This window comes from Hippoglossus hippoglossus, chromosome 24 (genome assembly GCF_009819705.1).
Source record: "Hippoglossus hippoglossus isolate fHipHip1 chromosome 24, fHipHip1.pri, whole genome shotgun sequence".
Classification (NCBI taxonomy): domain Eukaryota; kingdom Metazoa; phylum Chordata; class Actinopteri; order Pleuronectiformes; family Pleuronectidae; genus Hippoglossus; species Hippoglossus hippoglossus.
The window spans coordinates 18,481,309-18,498,339 of NC_047174.1; the positions used below are offsets into that span (position 1 = coordinate 18,481,309).

At 41.5% G+C, this 17,031-nt stretch overlaps 2 protein-coding genes across 4 annotated transcripts in view; one reads left to right on the top strand and one right to left on the bottom strand.

The window, feature by feature from the left end:
- Positions 1-361: 361 nt before the first annotated feature.
- On the top strand, positions 362-4,606 carry cx52.6 (connexin 52.6). Its single transcript, XM_034579644.1, has 3 exons — positions 362-410; positions 497-1,870; positions 4,229-4,606. Exons 2-3 carry the CDS (start codon positions 518-520, stop codon positions 4,265-4,267), a joined length of 1,392 nt encoding a protein of 463 aa, XP_034435535.1. The 5' UTR covers positions 362-410; positions 497-517; the 3' UTR covers positions 4,268-4,606.
- Positions 4,607-4,980: 374 nt separating this feature from the next.
- Positions 4,981-17,031, bottom strand: part of bach2b (BTB and CNC homology 1, basic leucine zipper transcription factor 2b) — a 94,359-nt gene continuing 82,308 nt past the window's right edge. For all 3 annotated transcript variants that reach the window (XM_034579621.1, XM_034579622.1, XM_034579623.1), the window contains exons 4-5: positions 12,307-12,513; positions 4,981-11,228 (exon numbers count right to left, since the gene is read on the bottom strand). In XM_034579621.1, coding sequence (XP_034435512.1) covers positions 10,713-11,228; positions 12,307-12,513 — 723 coding nt within the window. In that variant the 3' untranslated portion in view covers positions 4,981-10,712. The remainder of the gene's footprint in view (positions 11,229-12,306; positions 12,514-17,031) is intronic.

Here is a 17,031-nt window from a genome sequence, read left to right on the forward strand (position 1 = left end):
GGAAAACATATCTGCATGTATTAACTTAAACCATGAGGTTGAAAGCATACTGCTGCATGTATATCCTAATACGCTGTAGCACCCTCATTGGAACTAATTTATAAGCAATAAAGTTGAAAACAATGTCCATGGCAGCGTATTGACGTTTCAGTTTGTGCTATTTGTGTTGTGTCCTGTTCAAAGTAGCAGGGTGAAGCCAACCTCAGGGCATTATAGGGTCATGTGGTGGATCAATCACTTCAAACTGGAGTCCTAGTTTGCTACTGCACTGAAATAGTCAGCTACACTGCGCAGAGGGGTCTCGTCTGTCTTCAAGGGATGACAGTTGAGCCCAGACGTCCCTCAAATGAATCTGCTCTTTTACAGTGGCTTCACACTGAAGCGCCAGAGATAAGGACCCTAGAAAGCATGTAAGTAAAACATTTTTTAATCGAATTTTGACAATCCCATCTGAAAAATGACTAAACTACTCGTGCTTTTCTTTATTCGATGACAGCTAATAATAATGTGACAGGAGATGGGGGACTGGAACTTATTAGGAAGCATTTTAGAAGAAGTCCACATCCATTCCACCATTGTTGGGAAGGTATGGCTCACCATCCTCTTCATTTTCCGGATGCTCGTGCTCGGTGTTGCAGCTGAGGACGTGTGGGACGACGAGCAGAGTGAGTTTGTTTGCAACACAGACCAACCTGGCTGCAAGAACGTCTGCTACGACCAGGCTTTCCCCATCTCCCTCATCCGCTACTGGGTCCTTCAGATCATCTTTGTGTCCTCTCCGTCTCTGGTCTACATGGGTCATGCCTTATACCGTCTGAGGACCCTGGAGAAAGAGAGGCACAGAAAAAAAGCTTGTCTTAAAGCTGAGCTGGAGGGGACAGACCCCATCCAGGAGGACCATAAGAGGATCGAGCGAGAGCTCAGGAAACTGGACGAACAGAAGAAAGTAAGGAAAGCTCCCCTCAGAGGCTCCTTATTGCGCACATATGTTTTCCATATCTTGACTAGATCTGTGGTGGAGGTGGGTTTTATTATAGGTCAGTGTGCTCTGTACGGCATTGGGCTTTCTCCTCTGTACAAATGTGAGCGGTTGCCTTGCCCCAACAGTGTTGACTGTTTTGTGTCACGACCAACAGAGAAGAACATTTTCATGGTCTTCATGCTGGTTATTGCTGGAGTTTCTTTATTCCTCAACCTCATGGAGATTTTCCATCTGGGGGTGAAGAAGATCAAACAAAGCTTGTACGGATACAAATATGGAGATGATGAAAGTGTGTGCAGGTCAAAGAAAAACTCCATGGTGCAGCAGGTGTGCATGCTCACTAACTCCTCACCACAGAGGTTGGTGCAGCTCACACAGTTAAACTGCCCTGGTTTTCCTGAGACTCAGGAGCATTCCCATCACAACCCTGGACAGATCTATCTGCAAAGTCAAGCTGACATCCAGGGTCTGCAGCAGCTGGGGGCCATGGAGCGGCGCTTCACTCTCGAGAGCAGGAAACTCTCATGTAGCAGCGATGAGTCGAATGGACGTCACGGCTCAGGCCAGCCGCAGTATGCAGGACCCCGACCCACACTGATGGCTGGCCACATGGATATCGCCGCAGCCCTGAAAAACGCGCAGAGGAAGCAGAGCAAGGTGAGTGTTTTTAAGGAGCTCAGTGACACGAGTGATTCTCCGGAAAGCGGCCACTACCCTACAGCCAGGAAGTGCAGTTTTATGTCCAGAGGAATGTCGGAAGTCCAGCTGGCCACTTCATCCGACAGCGCCGACTCTCAGAGCGGAGCAGACCTCGAGGCCCAGCACCTCAACCAGGGAGAGAGTCCAATGGTGACCCCACCTCCATCCAGTGGGAGGAGGATGTCCATGGTGAGAACATGCAATTATCATTGTCTTGTTTTATCTGGAACCCTTAAAGCAACAAAGGTTGCTACTATTTTTTCTTCTTTTTTCTAATCCTTATTCAAGAGCACAGTCTTTCAGTTTGAGAGCAGGACTCAATAAATCCACATGCAGATTTGATATGGTATGATATGGGTTATATTATAATTGATTGATTGATTGATTTTGTAATGCCTTCACCCAAAACCCTGTGTTTTGCCCACAAATATTATTACTTTTGCTGTGGGTGCTGTTCCCATACGATACAGGGGGAAAGAAACAAGGCTACATTTATTTTACTTTTATAGTTGCTTGCAACAGTGTTTCCACAACGTAAATAAAACTTAATTTAGATCCTTACTGCTGCTCCATGACGCCATGTAGGTGAGGAGTGCAAGAACCCGGTTAAAGTAACCACCTGTACGGGACTCAAAGGCTTTAAGCCAACACACCCAAAACGAGGGCAGGACAACAAAATCCAAGAGCAGAAGAAACTACAAAAAGGATAGAGGCAGCATGAGCTCTATGAAAAGAGGCTAAGCTGGAGCACAGGAAATCTAAGCACAAGCAGAGTATATTAGAGTGCAAGCGCAGGCTTTTGAGTGAGCACATTATAAAATCTGAACGTAAAATCCTGCTCTCAAACTAAAAGGCCATACTTTTGAATAAAGAGAGGGAAAAAAAAAAACCACCTGGCTATCTGACGAGTTTAGCTCAATATGTCAATGACACAGTGTAGCCCATGTTTGTCCATTTAGACGTTTATAAACTAAATTTTGGGATTTACTACAACAGTTTTTTATGCTTTTTCTTGGTTCCTAAAAAGCCCAGTCTGCTGTGATTGGTCAACTAACCCACTCCTTTGCAATTGGTTAACCTCTTAGTGGGTGTGATGGAAATGTCAGGGCCCATATATACACAGAGGTTGATCAGCGGTAAACACAGCTCTAGCCCCAGTTCGTGTCAATTGTGACATATCGATGAAAGCCAAGCTAGCTGGAAGACCTGCTACATTTTGTTTGGTGTGTCACTGGAAAAAAGCCGGAATGCTGACCCGACGTGGGGGAGCAGTATTTTCGTTGAGGGAAGGAAGGATTATTTTTGCTACAGACTTTTAACTTAGCACACAAAAGCATAAACACATAAAGCATTCACTTCAGAGTGTAGGGGTGTCCAATGTGCAGGATTTAGGATGGTCTCCTGACAGAAATGGAAAATAATATGCATTATTATAATTTCACAAGTGAAATAGACCCAGAAACTGTGAATCCTATAATGAGCTCCTCATCCATGGAGTCTACCATGTTGCATCAAGCTAAGAAGCGCTGTTTCATTATGAAAGATTTAAATTGCCTGAATAATATCTAATTAAAACATACATATAAAGTGACTATGATTACATATTGTTATCTGTATGGCTGCCATCAGCTTGTTTCACTGACAACAAGCTCTACCACCAGCTTGACTGACAGTCGATTATTTTCCATTCGGCATGGACAACACATCTCCATCAAAAAAAAGAAAAAGCTTCCTCAGCACCTCCCATGAAAACTAATGACAGCAGTTAGCATTTGGTATGGAACATTTATGCGGCCAGACAACACTGGTAGATAATAAACCTATTTACTGGTGTTGTGATTTGATTTGATGGAAAATTCATTAAATTGAAAAATAATTTAGTTATTAAAGATAAAAATCTGAAAAACCATCCTGTATGTCAGAATGAAATACATGTATATTACCTTATTTAAAAATTTAACAAATCGTCTTTATTCATTGCCCTGGTTGATTGTCCATTTTTGCACCAGTTGGACCTTTCAAATGAACATGAAGATTCACATACAGAAACAATTAGATCTGGTCTTGTCTTTCAGAAACTGGTCCTAACATAAGCCCTTATACAAGCGACAAGTCGTCCCTTGTAGCTTACAACCTTAGTTCTTACTGTAAAATGTGTTATAGTTTGTATTAGTAGTAGTAACAAACATGCTCCACCCGCCCACACACAACATGTTTCAGGCACAGAAATGTTGCTGCTTTAAGCCCTGAAGAGGCTGACTGAGAAAATGGAACATTAATTATAAAGTATTGTCAGTAACTACATGAATTCCATATCTATAAGGTTTGAGCGGTTTGACCAATTTAAATCAGGGGAGGACCGTAGATATCGTGGGATCTGAAATGAGACGAGACACAGGTCACCATTCAAGTGAATGACATGTCTGTGTGAGTGCTGCGTAAGAGAAACACGTTAGTGTCTGTGACAGGATAATAAACTGCAATTTTCACACATTTCTTTCTTTCTTTCTTTCTTTCTTTCTTTCTTTCTTTCTTTCTTTCTTTCAGAGCATGATTCTGGAGCTGTCTTCAATCATGAAAAAGTAAAGTGCTAAGGACCATTTTGGGTCCGAGCCAGAGGATGAGTTAAAGGAGGGGATTGAGGATCCTGATTGCGAAGCAAATATCCCGTCTCTCAGCTGCAGCTGTGCATTTTCACAGTATGTTTATACAGTGTGTATCGTGCATGAGCAAAAGCTTCAGTTAAATTTCACATAATGAAGATGCCTAGTAATTTGCTTCACACCGACGCTATCTCCAGCAACGGCTCATAAAATGAGGCCAAAAGTCTTGACAGAAGATTGTAATTACAGATGTTGGAATTGGTGACCACACAAAGACGAGAGTTCTCTGAACTGGTGTTTATGGTTTATCATACTGAACGAGCTGCAGAAAAAAAGGACTCTTCAAATTTAGCATTTGTTTTGATTGAGAGTCGGATAATATTGTTTATAAAGATATGTGACAAATTTGAGCTGTTATTGCAAATATTTCCGGTGTCCTGTTTTTTTTTTTCTATTAAACTCTTTCCCCTCTTCAGCTGGACTGAACTGTCTGTCTGTCTGTTTTGTTTTATTCTGGAGGGACTTAATTGCAGCATGAACACAGCAAACTGAGCCTGTTGGCCTCTGTCCACAACTAGATACAATATCTCAACAGCGTCTCAGTCCAGGACATAATAAAACTGTATTAATTCCATGTTTGGTACTAAGCAACATTTTTATCATATTTTGCACAAAAACAATCACAAACATAAAATGTGATATGCATGTTTCTTTATTTCATAAAGAGAAATGGTGTCTAGACAAAAAAGTCGTTTAGATAACACTAGCAATTGAAATTAATGAAAACTGGGTTTGCACAATACAGTATTTACAATGGTTATTAAGTCATTTTAATTAATTAGGGTCATGTAGCATTTAAAAATTATAAAGGTAAGAACTCTTAGTAGAGAATAAGCAAATAACAGCTATTTCGAATTGACAATATTAACACAAAACAGTCATCTAGAAAAATGAAAGAAAAAACAACAACTTGAACTACAAGCTTAAGAGCTATTACATTAAAAATGATGCACCAAAATTGACTAATACAATAATCCATATAATCTGTGTAAAAAGCATGTAGAAAAAACACCTGATGCAGTTTGCTGATACAGTCATTGACCAGTTATGAGAGGTATGAAGGATTTCACAGGTAGATAAGTGTGAGAAAGTCCGCACTGGTGACTCAGGGATGGGGGGCCCAGGCCCCTGCATACACTCACTTCACTTGAATGTGAACTATGGCCTCTGCACGTTCTAAGGCAAATATCGGAGGTGCACTTGTATTCATGTAATGCTAACCCATCCCAAAAGTTGGATTAAAGACAAGGTGAGGAATTTCAATCTTTGTCTCTTTACACAACACCAAGAACCAGTCTAATTGAACCAAGTGATTTTTACATGGCAAGAATTGATCATACATGACATGACACCTATTTGTAAACATATTCCATTTCCATGTTTTATCTTCAATGAGCTCAGCCTGCGCATTCAACCAGGGTACCAGATTTTTTCTTCTTCTTCTCAGTAAAGTTGAGCAGTCTGTGAGAAAGGCATGATTTTGTTCATATTCTTTTGTAGAACAACCTTTGGAGTTGAAAAGCCAGTGTTTGTTTCAGAGAAGCAGCAACAAAAAAAAAAAGTTTAACTATAAAAGACAAATACACAGCAAAAAATGGTGAGAGCATTCAATTACAGAGTTACAGCAACAGCGAAATTGTTCACTTAAATCAATCCGTTGTAATAGCTATGAACAAAAAGGGTCTGGCCTGCACAAAGTAACCTGAAGGATTCCCCAATTCTCAAATTCATTCATTCATTTTAAGTGTTTTTCCTAAACTTGGAGTTATTTCTGTAACTTCATTGTAAAGTTGCACTTATCAATATTTCTAATCAATTAAATGTGAGAAAGTTAGCTACTAGCTGATGGACATAGCAGCACCATAGAACTTAAGAGCCACGTCCTTCCTCTAAGGAGCTGGAGGAGACCAAATCAAAGCTAAAAGGAGAGTGGACATAACATGCATCAAATGTACACAAACACTTAACGTTTCTGCTGAATGTGTAAATGAGCCAAATCAACCCCGGTGATAGATAATATGCCTGTTTACTTGTTCTGCTGCCCCCAAGTGGCCGAACAAATCAATGAATGCAGCTTTAAATGATATCAACATTAGCGATCATTTCTAATGGATTACGTTTTACTTGAAAAAAGCTCAAAGTCAAAAAAGTTGACTTTGAGTGACAGAGCAGATTTAAATGCTTGGCTCCCTGAGCAACTTTAGTAGTTGTTTCACCCAAAAGACAAAAACATATTTTGTCACTTAATGTACTTTGTCTTGTTTTCATTTGCCAAAGCTCTGAGGTCGTTTGAGATTTCTGCCGACAACACAAAACAATGGAGGCGACTAAAAAAATTGGTTTTGTTTACATTTTCATTGGAACTATAGAGCTGCACATTTATCCGGAGGGGCGGGGCAAGGAGGTTTTTTTTCTCAATGTAGTTTTCCAATGACATGAGCACCATAAACAAAATTCCTCTATTGTTTCATTAGTAGAATGGAAGAAGAAATCTCAAGAGACAGACTCCCTCAGTCTCCAGGGTGTAAACCAGAATGTTTTTCCACCACTGAAGCCGAGGATGGATGGAGGATTATACTGTAACTTTACCAACCAGTCAGTGTTGGAGCATGCAGCAAGACTCAAAGAGCTCAGCTCGGCTTTTCTGCCGGGAGAGTGTGATTCAGAGGTGTTTGTTTGTCCGCTTCATCCTCTAGGGTTTGTTAAGTTGAATTAGCAACACAGAGAAGGTCTGTGAGGGTAACAGAAGTTCTTCATCGTAGCATATCAAGCACATCTAAAGGCTCCTTTGTTACAATGGTTACAAGACAAACTTCATGAATGAACTTTCTCCAGACAGAAAAACACAAGGTGAAAGAGTCTGTGCTCCCCAATGCAACACCAGGGTTCTTCATTTTAACATCGAGCAAATGAAAAAGCACACAAAAAGAAAATGTTTGCAGAAAAGAAGCTTCTGTAATGATTTTCTGGCTTTAACCTCCACATGGGTAAATACTGTTCTGCTTCAGTTACAAGTACAAGAATGAAAAAAGCATAAACAGTAAAAAAAAAGGGGCTGAGGACAAGAGAAACCACACCAGTCGACGAATAATCACTACTGCTCTGCACCCAGGCTGTGCCACCACGTATGTACTGTGTGTGTATCATGTGTATATATGTGTGTGTACTGCATGTGTGCATGTGTTTGTGCGCTTGCGGGTCAATGTACTCTACAAAATAGAGACCGGTCTTATAACAATTTAAAGACAGGTTCATAAAATACACTTAGAGTCATGTCAGATCATTTTCTAAACTACTATTTTAAAGTCAAAAAATTTACATCAGTAAAAATCAGGGGTAAAACTTCCAAAATATTTTGTTCAAACTTTAAAGCCCGAGTCCGAAATCTATTTGGCAACAACATGTCCACATACATTTTTCAGGGAATTACATTTAAAGAGTTACGAAACACTTCCAGCAGCACAACTCATGTACCAAAGTAAAATCACAAAACTGGCTGAGGGAGTTGGTACATGTAAGGGGGTGTGGCTTGCTTAGCTTAGTTGTACCCTTATCTTACCTGCTATAGAATATGTTCATATTCTCAGGTCATTAGTATCTACTACAGTACTTTGTATTAGAATTAGGACCTTGTGTGATAAGTAAATTTAAATATTCAGCAATGACTGTGCATGATTCACACAGCACATTATTTAGCTTTGTTATGTGATCAGCATTTTGAGTAAAAGACAAAATGTCGGTGTGATTTTGAATGAGCTTTTCTCATTTCTTCAACTGAAGCAGAGTCAGCGCTCCGTAGCTGCACTGAATGGTTTTATCTGTATTGCTAACATTTATTTGGTTGTATGATTTATTTGGTTGTATAATTCCACATATTACAGTGTGTATACATATATAATATTTTTGTTTGTCTAATTGCAGGTGTAGTAATCTGTTTAACGTCTTTGTATACTTACAAATTATAATATGTTATGTATAATATAATTGTTGCTTCAAACTAATGTTGTTAAACTACTTCACGTTTGAATATGTAATACAGAGTGCTGTAGTAGATACCGATCAATAGTAACATGTGAGCGAAGGGTAAGAGAAGCCAGTGGAACAGTGGCAGACATGACATTAGTTTATGCTCTCTATTAATCTCGCATGAGCTCTAATAGTCTAACAGGAGTGCCATTTTGGATTGGGGCTTTAAAGAGCAACGAACAAAGTTTCACATTCCAATTGAACTCCACCTTTGCACTAGAGCGTGGCTCTGCGTGTACGTAAAAGCCAGCCTCCAGTGAGAGTTGTGATAATTCAGCTTGTTTATACATAGAAATATATATATTTATATATAGATTTAAAAAGAATCATTTTAAAAGCAGGCTGCTCCGCAGAGAACTTGCGAGGAAAAACAGAAGCTGGACAAACTAACTAGGCCAAACAGCTATAGGCAGCATGCACGCACATCACAAAGTAGATGTTCAAACAAATGCACTATCAGGGCAAACATGTTTCTATCTTATATGATTGTTGCTTAATCGTTCTGACGACACTTACACTGCTTTCACGTCCAATGAATTCTGAATTAGCTTATTCAAGTCCTAAAGACATACAAATACAAGGTGTGAACACTCTTATTCTAAAACATTAGATTCCTCTTGTATTTAGGTTTCAGATACGTCTCCTTCATTGGGATTTTCTTTACTGTATATTCATATAATCATATCAACATGATTTTCCCTCTTTAAGTGCCAATTTAAGTGCTCCAGTCTCAGACCTTTTTCTGAAACAAAGACAAAGTGCCTCATTGAAGTGCTAAATGGCTCCGTGGCCGGAAAACAAAGTGTCTGAATAAAGTCCAATTTACTGATTTCTTAAAATCTTTTTGTCAAGAGGTTTTTACATTATTCAGGATCAATTTGAAAAAAAGGAAAGTATCTGACACATCGATGTTGGCTGCACTTTCGCTGTCAAACGGCATTAAACGGCAACACTGAAGAAACCCAAAACATGTCTGCGCGGGTGTACATGAATAGCATCTTTAAATACTGATAAGAAATAAGATTTACCCCAAAAAACACAAGTCAATTTCACATTTAAAGAGGAGTCAAAGGTGGAGAGGAGCAGGCCTGAGCCGCGCATTACAGAGAACATCTTGAATGTCTAACTTTTATACATGCATGGGGCTTAACAATTTTACATGTGTGTTGACGCATGTGTCTGTATGTGCTGTTGTGTGTGTGAGTGTCTACATGTGTATCGAGCTGATTTCCTGAGTATAAGAACACCCACCATGACGGGGAATATTCATTAGGCAGGACAGGAAACAGCAAAGCAAAGATTTTCCCTTAGCAAAAAGGTGCTTGATATAACCCCGGTGAAAAAGAAACATCTAAGCCTCTACCTGTACAAAATCACTGTTACAGTCATCATGCTCCAGACTATATACAATTCTGCCAAACAAGCACTTGAAAAGTCAGTCACTGTTACAACACCCAAATACAATGGTATTGCTGATGAGTGGGAAATAAAAAATAGTCATTTAACCACCTGCAAAAAACATTTTTTTTCCTTTCAATTCAGTGCTGAGGAAGGCAAAGGAGGAATGTTTTCGGTTGCAGCCTGTACAAAGTTCTCCTGTACAGAAATACAAATGTGAGACGCTTGAAGACGTTTTTTTTTTCTTCTTTCTTTTTTGCATATGAACATTTTACAGTCTAACTGCATCGTTAACTTCCTCGTGTACAGAAACTGTATTCTCATTTTTCATGAATTCGGTTGAACATTCAGAGGATTTTTTTTTTCTTCTTATTCCTGAGTTTGAATTGCTGTGACGAAAAGAGCCACTAACACATAGTGAGAGAAGAGACCGCAGAGAGAGGGTGAGAGAGGGTGAGACAGAGAGAGGTAGAGAAGATTGTTAAAAAACAGAGTGGGAAAGAAAGAGAGAGGAGGAGGCGAGAAAGAGAAAGGCAGAAGCAGAGATGCTGTTGGTACACAGAGCGACGCAGAGAGCTGCTGTTTAGGTCCGATGAGGTTGAACTGTGACGAGCGACACACGAAGAGCAGAGTCTCCACTGTAGAGGTTGCTGCTGGGCCGAATGTAGCACCATTGTAAGGGTTTGGTGAGAAGTTCCCACTCTGTCATGATAAGAGGAAAATACCTGGAGAACAGTATTGCTGCTGTTAAGACAACTTTAGTGTCAACCGTTCAAAACAAACAAAAAAAAAATAAAACAGCACAAAAAGACATAAATACATAAAAAGCTTGTTTTTCAGTGAACACTGGGAGAGGCCGACATCTCAACAACCCTGACAGAGGGTTTGTCTGAAGATTAAAATTAAATAATAATAAAAAAAAACAACAACACAGAGAACCACCACTACTGAGTAATATCCTTCCTTGGCTGCTCGTCAGTTGTACATTTGTCAGTCATTTCCTGGCAAAAATCAACTGTTACCGTCTGTTTGGTTTTTCCAGTGGACAGCCCTGACTTTGTGTACAAGCTGGCGTCTTGGCCGTCCATATCTTTCACAGCCCCGTTCCTGACGGCCACGTCAGGCTCACTCTCCAAGGGGCCGGGGGACCCGTGGAAGCTCGGTTCCGGCGTGGCCGAGCCTGAGTGGGTGGTGAGGTCGATGCTGGTGGTGAGGGGGCTGGCGTTGGTGCCGGGGGCGGGGCTACAGGGGGGCTCGGGCTCATGCCCAGCATTGTTGCCGGCAGTGGAGTTGGCGGGCCGCAGCACGGGGCAATAGTGGTTTAGAGACTGGACCTGCTCGGGGCTCAGCTGGACGTCCCGGCACACTTCCTGGGACAGGCAGGAGAAGTTCTCCCACAGCTCCCCCATACAGGCCTTCAGCTGGTTCCTCTCTGTCAGCAACTTCTCCTTCTCACACACCTGCACACACACAGACACACACACACAAACACAAACACACAAACAAACAGACAATGGCCGGTTTTAAAGTTGCACCTTGTTTAATTGCATTATGTTGGTATTGTGGTAGGTAGCTAATAGGAGGATATCTCGGACATAGCATTAATAAAAGTTGATTGAGCAGGCGAACAGTGCTCTGTAGCATTCGGTGGGGGCAGGCGAGGTGCCTTCAGTTCGCGAACTGAATTAAACACGTGACTTCTACGTCATCGAATTAACAACAGCAGCCGTAGAAAAATATTGTTGGCATCTTGTTCATTATTTATATACATGATTTCTCAAATATAAGTCCAACATTTGGTATGTCTGATTATGTATAACTTTGGGATTTCAACTAAAAGTTATGATAATATTCTGTGGTACTGAAAAATCTTTTGTTGCAGTGTGACATGTCATTATTTAAATATGCAATGATATCCCCAGTGTACAGTTAACTTAGTTTACATTGTTTTGGGGTTTGTTTATTTTCTCCTTATCTAGACTCTTCTTGAAGTTGAGTGGAAATGCAACAGCACCAGTATCAGTATCTGAAATGTTACTGATTACACTTCGGCCTCATTATACAAATAAAATCAATAATATGGGGGTGTTGTGTCTGATGTTGTTGCAGTTCAGATGTCCTACCACTAGAGGTCCACACAGCCCATGTTCCTAACATCCCTATGATATCCTGGAATTTTTTTAATTTTTTTTATTATTATGAGGTTATCAGGAAATTCAGTCAGTCGTGTGAGCTGTGATGTTTAAAGCTTGTTTACAATAAACGTTTTATTGTTGTAATTAATATCTGGGGACCTTTAACAGAGGCTGTAACACATCTTGAGGCTGACACAACAACTCAAAGCCTCCGAGTTTTACACACTCACACCGGAGGGCACTCTGAAGTGCTGACAGAATGGAGCTGCACCAAACAACCACAGTCCGTCCTTCAGGTATTTTACCTCATCATCAGTTCATTTGTTCATCAACTGTTACTCTTGATGCCATAATGAAGACATGGGGGTCTCATAGTTGGTGCTGATGGAAGCAGTCCACTTACCAGCTTCCTGATCTCACACTCCAGGTTCATGATGCAGTCCAGCTTCCTCTTGCGGCAGCGCTGTGCGGCGATGCGGTTCTTACTCCGCCGCCTCACGTCATGGATGAACTCCAGCTGCTCCGAGGTCAGTTTGTGCATTTTCACCAACATTTGGAAGTCATTCCTTGGAAGATTTGTGATTTGATCTACGGGGAAAGGGAGCTTCACCTGGAAAAAGGACAAAAAAGATCAGTCACATCATCCATTAGACAGATTCAGTTTGTATTATTATTCAGCAGTAATTTAGATGGATAGACATTGCTCATATAGTTAAAGTAAAAATGTCTTCTTTATTTTGTACTGAGTCTGAGGTATTTCACTGCAAAAAGCATTGTCTTTTGACAATGTTTAATCTATTAATCTCACTAATACTCTTTTTAACCATGCCACCAACAGGGACATTTTGAAAGGGCAAAAAACAAAGTCACGTGAAAGTTTAGATATACAATCAATTATTAATTGATTAACTCAATTAAGAATGTATTACTGAACTATAAGTTTAAAATATATTCCACTTTCACACATATGGAAATGGAAAATTTCCTGTGTGATGTGTGTTATAATGAGGGCGATAGATGAAGGGTTAAGCTTATGAAGAGTATTTTTCCAGGGAAATCAATGTACAGTATGACTATGTGCACTTGCAGTGAGGCAGTCGCTACATTTGACCACAAGGTGACAGAAGAGCACCACTCCACACAGAGCAGGACATGAGAGAAGCCTTCAGCTCCGTCCTCCTCAGATTGAACATATAGCACATTCTCCAGCAGAGGGGAAAAGGTGATCCAAGAAAAGAGTCCCACTCCATCTGTCCTGGAACAGCGCGTCTCCATCTGATCGAAGAGTCTGCCAGGATTTGGGGGAAGTGACTTGTCAACCTGATCCAAATCAGTGTCAGGTGATTTCTGGGGTCATGAATATCTGCAGCGCTCCTTACTGGCTGCAGAACAAAAGAATTAGTGCAATAAATACGGCAGTGATTTGGCAGAGCACAAAGCCAGATACACCTCAGCTAATGTGAGGTTGTATGCTTTTTTTCTTCTTTTTCTCAGTTTGGAGAGCAACAACAAGTCAGCCCCTCTCCCTGAGGTGATGGCAAACCTTATGATAAGCACATCATAGGCAGATCCACCCCAGTGGTATCTGTGTGCACCAGGGAGCTGTAGCTTTAGGCAGCGAGGGAAGCAGCAGAGGCATAACAAAGAGCCAGAGGAAGACAGCCGGAGAGCTTGGCAGAGATGAGAGGAGCTGCAGCTCTCTCTTTCTCCTCTCCCTCCCTGTGGCTGCCTCCGCGGAGCTCAGGAAGAACAAAGCCAAACAAAGGAGGAGGAGTGGGGGGGGAAAAGGAGCAGGGGATGCGACTCTATTCCCAATGTACCTGGTTGCTGAAGCAGGGCCAGATGCTCCCCGGAGACCCTTAAACGCTCAGATGACTGCAAGCAGGGGCTGCAGCAGAGGCAGCGCAGCAATGTTTCTCCATACCGGAGCCCAGAAGTGGCTGAGGTGTCACCTGGTGTGAGCTCGGCACACAGGGGGATAAAGCAAGGTGCCTACTCATGACATAATTGAAATTACTCCTCACAGCGTGGCAAATGTAGACGTCAATCTGTCTCTGAAAGAGAAAATAGCTCGAGTTTCCTCGTTAGAAATGCAGCCCTCTGAGCCGCCAGGAGCCCTATTTCTCATCTCAGCTCAACATCTGCATGCAGACACATGAATAAATAATGACCCCAGCTTTCAAGGCCACAGTGGGCTCTCGCTTCTTTGCCAGGGCATGACAACTCCAGCCTCAAAGCGAGGTGATGGGAGGGCTATAAAACATCAGTGCGAGCTGCCAGCTTCATGTAAAGCAGAGGTGAAGATGACTATATTTGTGATTAGATAGCTTCTGTACCATACACTGAACAGCAGAGAGAGGAGTGCGGGCTTTACCGCCACAGCATCTGATGAGATCTTTGTCCAAACCAGTCAAGGGGGAAGGAGACGCTGCAACCTTGTGCTGGTTTCTTTTTCCCCTGCATGCACCACTCACTGGTACACAGGGGATGGCTAAATTTAGCCGCCCACCATGAGAACCAGTTCAGTGGCAAAGCTGCAATGACTGAGTACACTTCCACCGCGGTCATAAATTCACACCCAACGTTCTGGATTTACATTTATTCCTCAATTCTCTTCACACCCCCCCTCCTCCCCCTTCCCTCAGTCATTCTCTTTCTCTGGGTCATTATGCTGCAAGTGGGGTACAGAGTGAGAAGTAGGGCTCATCTATTATCCGGACCAGCGCTGTGCTGGGCCCCAGCCCTGACACCGGGCACCGTGCAGACATAATGGATGTTCAAGACTCAAATTCTGTCTCAAGATACAACACCATGTGGGACAAAGGGAAGATTCAGTCAAAGAAGTAACGTGATCATTTTTACATACTGAAGGCTTTTCACACCCTTTCATTTTTACTCACTTCATTGTGAAGTAGATTGCACATCCATCTACACTCAATTATTCACAATGACAAAGTTAAATGTATTACAATTAAAAAAAGTGAAATGTCTCAAAAATAGTAACCTGAATGTTTGTGAAATGGAAGTTTGGATTCCTCTAGAATTGGCGATCCAAGAAGAAGGGCGTTGGTCAGGTTGGTTAGTTGACCAAGAACTCAATGATCACTCTTACAATGTCCACTGCAACGATTAGAGAACCTGCCAGAGGGACAGCCAGCTCAGCAGCACTCCATCAATCAGGCCTTTAGTCATGTGGCTAGACAGAAGCCACTTTAAATACAAGTTATATGACGGCCTGCTTGGAGTTTGCTACATGGCATTTAAAATGACTGAGAGAGTGAGCGAAAAGATTCTCTGATCTGATGACACAACAATTTCACTGTTTGGGGGTGAGTCTGATGGAAATGCAGCCCTGCAGCTGGTTATCCTCCCCATGGTGAAGCATGGTGGTGGCAGCCTCATGGCATCGGGGAAGGTTCTCAATGGCAGGGACACAGGAGGAGTGGTCAGAACAGTGGGAAGAATGAATGCAGCCAAACACTAAGTGGTCTGTGAAGAAAACCCCGCTCAAGGATGCATGTGATCTGAGACTATAGGGTGAAGGTTCACATTTCAGCACGACAATGACCTGAAGCAAACAGACAAGACGAGTGTCTTCAGGACACGTCTTTGACTTTCCTTCAACAGATCTGCTGTTTTTAGCAAGTGATAAACTGCCCACTTGCAGGTGTGCAAAGCTTATACAGTCTGGACCTTTTTATGATGTTGGACCAAATGTTAATATGTGAAGGACATATTAACTCCAACCAACCAACTAAGTTGAAATAACGAAGATTTTTCTTTTAAACTATCGAAAAAACATGATCTGTATCTTATCTTACCCAGAGTGAGATTAGAAGAGAGTACACATATATGTGCCTCCAGTACAAAGAGGGCTCTGTGTTCCTTTAAAACTATATCGCCTCACTGCAACAGTTATTTCATCTAGAGAAATCCCTTATTTTCTTTCTAAGAGTCAGATAAAAATGTTCATTAATCAACAAGCTGCATCAGATTGCTTTACCCTATAGACTAAAAAGTTAAAGATTTTGCAGTTTTAGGGAGATAGACTGCTGGAACTACTTTTTGATAAATATTGTCACAGTGAGGTTCCCAGCTTTTGGTGCTATGATACGATACTCTATTTCAATGTTTACAGGAATGTTCAAATATCCAAAATCCCTGGAGGGATGTTATAAAATGTATGTCAGACAGGTTTAACACCAAAGTCCCTTTACATGTCAAACTCTGTGTAATTAGAATACATCGGAATGTCTTTGTGCAAAACTTGAAACAGACTGAACTTCTGGACTTCTTCAAACCATGAGGGGGGACACTCACTTGAAAATGTGGATATGATTGTGTTGGGTTAAAAGAGACTAACTTACATTGTTGAGGATAAGCAGAAAGACTTTGTAAACTCTGGCAACAAAGCATACATACAAAATTTAAAGTGGGCTCCTAATTGTACGGTTTAAATGATCAATAAACAATGTGTTAGTGGACTAGCTCTTGTAGTAAAATTCTTATTCTAGTGGTTAATAGGATATCTTTGCATGACATTGCAGGCCGGGCAGCTGCTGAGCTGAGTCAGGTGGAGACCTGAGGTGAGCTGTAATAGCAGGGTGGGACAGCTCCTGGATGACCCACACTGGAAGGGGTCACTCTGGGCTCCCCTGCAGTCTCTTGACCTGCTCTGAAGACATTAACACTCACTTCATTCACACCAAAGCACTTACTCCATTCACAGCCGTTTCACACAAAGGCCCTGGGGCTGTCAGCACTCTGATATTTCCTCTGTCAGTTTGCATTCGAGGCTGAAGCAATTTTCTAAAGTGATTGCTGCCTGACACCTCTGATCCAGGTCGGTGTCACACTTGTCCCTTATCTAATACAAAACCAAATGAGATCGCATCTTGTATCTCTGAAGTATCTCTGTAATTAACCTTGCTACATCGCACATGCTAATAAATGGGATTATAACGCGGCAATACACATGCATGTGCTGGGTTAAATCTTAATGAAGGTACCGATGAGCAGTTCAGTCGTAACTGTTCTATCCCGGGGATTATAGTAATAATCTGAAACATTTTCAGATGAATAAATTACTGTTGTTATTATTGCTGAATGATGCAATCATGAATTATTA

Bases quoted from the DNA above. Each gene is read 5' to 3' on its own strand.
- cx52.6 (XM_034579644.1), top strand. From the start codon at position 518: ATGGGGGACTGGAACTTATTAGGAAGCATTTTAGAAGAAGTCCACATC. The intron at 1,871-4,228 runs GTGAGAACATGC...TCTTTCTTTCAG, and splicing joins GTGGGAGGAGGATGTCCATG to AGCATGATTCTGGAGCTGTC.